Genomic DNA, 5,050 nt, shown 5'->3' on the forward strand with positions numbered 1-5,050 from the left:
TCAAGTTGGAGTGTGTAGGTTTATAGAAACCAACTTGACCAGAAGAGATTGAAGTTGCTGAGCACCTAAAGGCTTGGTAAACAGGTCTGCGATTTGATGCTTGGTGTCGATGTATAAAGGTTTAACTTCCTTAGTTTCAACTCGCTCACGAACAAAATGACAGTCCATTTCAACATGCTTGGTCTGTTCATGGAACACTGGATTGTTAGCAATATGCCTGGCCGCTTGATTGTCACAAAAGAGGGGAGTCGGACCAATAGGCTGTGCATCGAGCTCACAGAGTAACCAAAGAACCCACAAAATTTCACTTACGGTTGTTTCCATGGCATTGTATTCTGCCTCAGCCGAAGAACGAGAGACCACAGATTGTTTCTTGGACTTCCATGATATTGGAGCTCCTCCTAGAAGAAGCAAGTAGCCTGTTCTTGAACGCTGAGAGTAAGGACACCCAAGCCAATCCGAATCACAATATGTAACCAAATTGGTTCCTCCATCCTTTGGCAATATGATACCTTGCCTAGGTGTGGACTTGAGATAGTGAAGCACTCTGGAGACAACATCCATATGGTTTTGTCTAGGATCAACAATAAATTGGCTTATGACATTAACTAAATAAGCTATGTCCGGTCTTGTGGCTTGTAAGTAGAGAAGTCTCCCTACTAATCTTTTGTACTGATTTGCATCAACCTTCCCTTGTTCATCTCCTTTATCAAGCTTGAGATTTTGTTCCATGGGAAATGAACTTGGTCGACATCCTTGAAAACCGTTGTCTTCAAGAATGTCCAAAGTTTATTTCCTTTGACTAAGAACTAGGCCCTCCGATGTGCGAGCTACTTCAATTCCCAGAAAATACTTCAAGTTCCCAAGGTCCTTAATGCTGAATATCTCGTCCAACTGAGTTTTCGTGTGTTGTATCTGTTCAGTGTTGTTGCCAATGATTATAACATCGTCAACATATATTAACACAACAACATAAATGTCATCCACCTTATATAAAAATAAGGAATGATCTGCTTTTCATTGACAATATCCAAGTTTAATAAGGACTGTAGTAAATTTTTGGTACCAATTATGTGAAGCTTGTTTCAGGCCATATATCGATTTCTTCAATCTGCACACTATTGTTTCCTCTTTGGTGGAGAAACCTTGATGAATTTTCATGTACACTTCCTCTTCTAGATCACCATGCAAGAATGCATTATTCACATCAAGTTGATGAATAATCCAATCTCTTTTGACTGCAAGAGCAAGAAGTGTTCTTACGGTCACCAACTTCGCAACCGAGGCAAATGTCTCATGATAATACACTCCCTCCATTTGAGTAAAACCCTTCGCAACAAGTCTCGCCTTGTATCATTCGACATCTCTGTTTGGTTTGTACTTCACCTTATAGACCCACCTGGAATCTATGGCCTTCTTTCCCGATGGAAAGTCTTGAAGAACCCACATATCATTTTGCTCGAGAGCACGAATCTCCCTTTTCATGGATTCCCTCCATTCATGATCTTGTGAAGCCTGAGAAAACCTCTTTGGCTCATCGTGAGAATTGATGGCCGCCAGAAAAGATTTGTGAGATTCAGAAAATTTATCATAAGAAAGATAATGAGCAAGAGGGTGTACCGTCGAGGACGCTTGATCTGCAGGAGGTTGCGTGTGGTCTACCGAAAGGGGAAGATTAACAACATAGTCATTTAGATGTCTTGGTCAAGACATGTTTCTCTTTTCCCTAACATTTTGCACCTCATCATCATGACTCGAGACGTCTTCACGTTGCATGGTTTCATGCAAGTTGGTATTTGTTTCATGCAAATCAAGGTCTCCTTCATGGTCATTACTAACTTCTTGTGATTGACTTTGCCTATAGCCTTGAGTGGGTTTTCCAAATTGAGTTTTGATCAAGTTGTAAAAATCAACCAGGCAAGCACTGGCCTCATGCTTATGCGTGATTAAGTAAATCCAGACAGCTCTGCTATAATCATCAACAATGGTTAGAAAATATGTCAACCTCGAAAAGGAAGGTGTTCTATATGCCCCCACACATCACAATGAATCAAATCAAAACATTCTTTAGTTTTTATTGAACTAACTGGAAAAGGTAGTCTGGCAAACTTTGCCTTAAAACAAGAATCACAAGTCTTATTTTCAGAATCGAAAGAGATGTTTCTAAGCGAATTGACTCGAGACAATTTCATGTTGGAAGCATGACCCAGCCTTTTATGCCATATATCAGCAGTAACCACCATCTCCTTTCTTTCATCCTTTATCCCCTTTAATCGGTAAAGACCTTCGCTACACCTACCCACTCCAATCAAGCTCCTCGACTCCAAGACCTGTATGACAAAGAAATCAGGGAAAAAGGTTATGGCACAATGAAGATCTTTTGTTAGCCGATGAATGGACAAAAGATTGAATTTGAGGTTTGGTGCAAATAGTACGCCTTTCAACATTATCACTTCCCTTAAAAGAAGTTCACCTTTCCCTTTTACAGGAATGACATCGCCATTAGGAATGGTGATAGGAGCCTCGTTAACACCTGTAGTTATGTTCTTGAACAATTTATTTTGACATGTTATATTATCAGTTGCTCCTAAGTCAACGATCCACTCATAATTTAAATCAAAACTACCTGCCATATTTTCCTCCGGTTTCGTTTCAGAATCATTGACGTTGTTGTTACCATTGAAGTGTTTAACGAACATCTTGTATTGTTCTTATGTTATTCCAGGAATGGGACTTGAACTCGTTTGAACCACGACTGCTTTAGGTTTTGTCATATCTCCCTTTACTTTTCCAGGCCACCAATCAGGGTATCCGATTTGTTTGAAACACCCTTCTCGGTTGTGCCCATCTCTCCCACAGAAAGTGCAATGTTCAGTTTTGTTATCAAGAGCACCTTTGTTGGTCCTTTGTGCCCCTTTCTTTTGTTGTTGTCCTTCACATTTGGCTGGAACAAAAGCTTGAAAGGCAGCCACCTCTTGGGTCGTCTTCTTGTTAAAGGAAGCAACTCTTTGTTTTTCATCTTCCGCGACCAGGTGGTAAGCCGTCCCTAAACTTGGTGTTGGTTTTGTTGCTAAGATCTGGGTCCGTATCACAGAAAACTCGCTGTCAAGACCCATCAAGAGCTCATACATTCTCTCATTCTCTTTGAGTTCAACAAGTTTTCTTCCAAGCCCGCACTTACATCCTTCACACGTGCAATGGGGAATCGGTAATATAAATTGTATTTCATCCCATAGTCCTCGTAACTTTGTGTAGTAGGCTGAGACGGAAGTCCCATCTTGTCGAGTACCCGTGAGTGATTGTTTCAAATTGTAAACTCTCGGTGCACTTTCCTTGCCAAACCTCTCCTTTAGATCATTCTAGATCTCAGCAGCAATGTTAGCATACTTGACACTGCCACGTATTTCCTTCTCCATGGCTGTGGTGAGCCAACCCTTTATCATTGCATTGCAACGCATCCAGGCCATGTAAGTAGATTCATTTTTTTCTGGTTTCTTTATCGAGCCATCGATAAAGCCAATATTGTTCTTGGCAAACAAAAAATTTGTCATCCCTTGTGCCCAATCATTGTAGTTAGAATCGGTCAGCACCTCGTTTACTTGCATCTGTTTAGGATAATCGGAAGCGTGTATGTAGAATGGTGAGTTTGAGTCTATGGACTCTCCGTCATTCTTCTGTTTACTTTGCTCACCACTAGTCATGGTGAAACTATGATTTTAGGGTTTTGAATATAAGAAAAGTATCCGCTCTGGTACCATGAAGAAATTGGTAAAAAGACTTCAATTGAATACTAAGGAACCGTCAATACAAATACAGATAAGGAATAGAAAACAAGGAAACTATAACAACCAGGTCTAAAGAAAAGGAAACAGAATCAAAACATAAAATGGTCAATTATGATACAAAATAACACCCTGTAATAGACACAAGTAGAAATACATCCACTATAAGGAATATTTACGTGCAAGGTTTGCTCTAAAGGGACTATCCATGCAAAAAAAACGTTTAATAAGGACTATATTAGGGAAATTCGGAAAAGAATTAGGACTATTTGTGAAATTTTGTCTAATTTATAATCTGCTTCATGGGTGAGTAGGAGATGGATGGTGGTGGTGGGTGATGGTGGTGGTAAAGTACTTGTAAAAGCTTAGAGATAGTAAAGTCAAATGTTTAACTCTACATCAAGTACTTGATTATTAAAACTCCAAGTACTTCCAATTCATGAATCTTTGATGCATGATGTTGATGTGAACAAAAGTACTTGTTTTAAATTTATAACCTAACTAACTTAACTAAATTATGCACCTATAGGTAGTGTACCTAGTTATATTATAGAATAGCTTGGGTATGTTGGGTGTCGAAGACAGGGAACAAAATTTAATTAATTAATCTAACTACTTCTAATTAAACTAAGAGACAAACTTGAAATGGGTTTTTTTTTTTTGATTTTGCAAGATCAGAAAAACTTAATTCAAATTACTATCAACTAAAAAATTAAGCAAAGAAAACGAATTTACTTCTAGATTCAAAGAGTACTTTTGCTTAGATCCGATTTCACCTTCTCCTATGGTTGATTTCTAGTGGATAGAGTACATTGATTACCAATTCATTAACTAGCTATTACGATCAAATATCTATACTTATCAATTTATGAATTACTATGTAATGATCAAGCACAAGTTAAACACCAAATCAATAATGAGCACAAATTGGACTATGAATGATAGTAGCTACTTTCCTATAATCAAGTTAAGCAACCAAGCACATATTAAGGTTAATTATGCTCTCTAACACAGTTAAAGTTAATAGATTTAATTACTTTATCTAAGACGTGATTAATCATAGCTCTAATTATTTAATGATCATAAATAATTAGGTGACAAATTCATGCAATTAGAATGATCAACTATCACACAAAATTTGATTTATAAGCAATATAAACTAGAACTAGAACATTCTAGGGTTTAATTATCAAACACAAGCAAAATCTGTCACACCCCTGGACCAGACGGCGGAAATGTCCGGGGACTTGCACATGACTTCATCTTGA

The 5,050-nt window shown here is 38.2% G+C and overlaps 1 protein-coding gene across 1 annotated transcript; it reads right to left on the reverse strand.

The window, feature by feature from the left end:
• On the reverse strand, positions 1-732 carry LOC122197958 (secreted RxLR effector protein 161-like). The gene has a single exon (XM_042902178.1). It carries the CDS (start codon positions 730-732, stop codon positions 1-3), a length of 732 nt encoding a protein of 243 aa, XP_042758112.1.
• Positions 733-5,050: the final 4,318 nt, after the last annotated feature.

Source organism: Lactuca sativa, chromosome 5 (genome assembly GCF_002870075.4).
Source record: "Lactuca sativa cultivar Salinas chromosome 5, Lsat_Salinas_v11, whole genome shotgun sequence".
Lineage (NCBI taxonomy): Eukaryota > Viridiplantae > Streptophyta > Magnoliopsida > Asterales > Asteraceae > Lactuca > Lactuca sativa.

Bases quoted from the DNA above. Each gene is read 5' to 3' on its own strand.
- LOC122197958 (XM_042902178.1), bottom strand. From the start codon at position 732: ATGGAACAAAATCTCAAGCTTGATAAAGGAGATGAACAAGGGAAGGTT.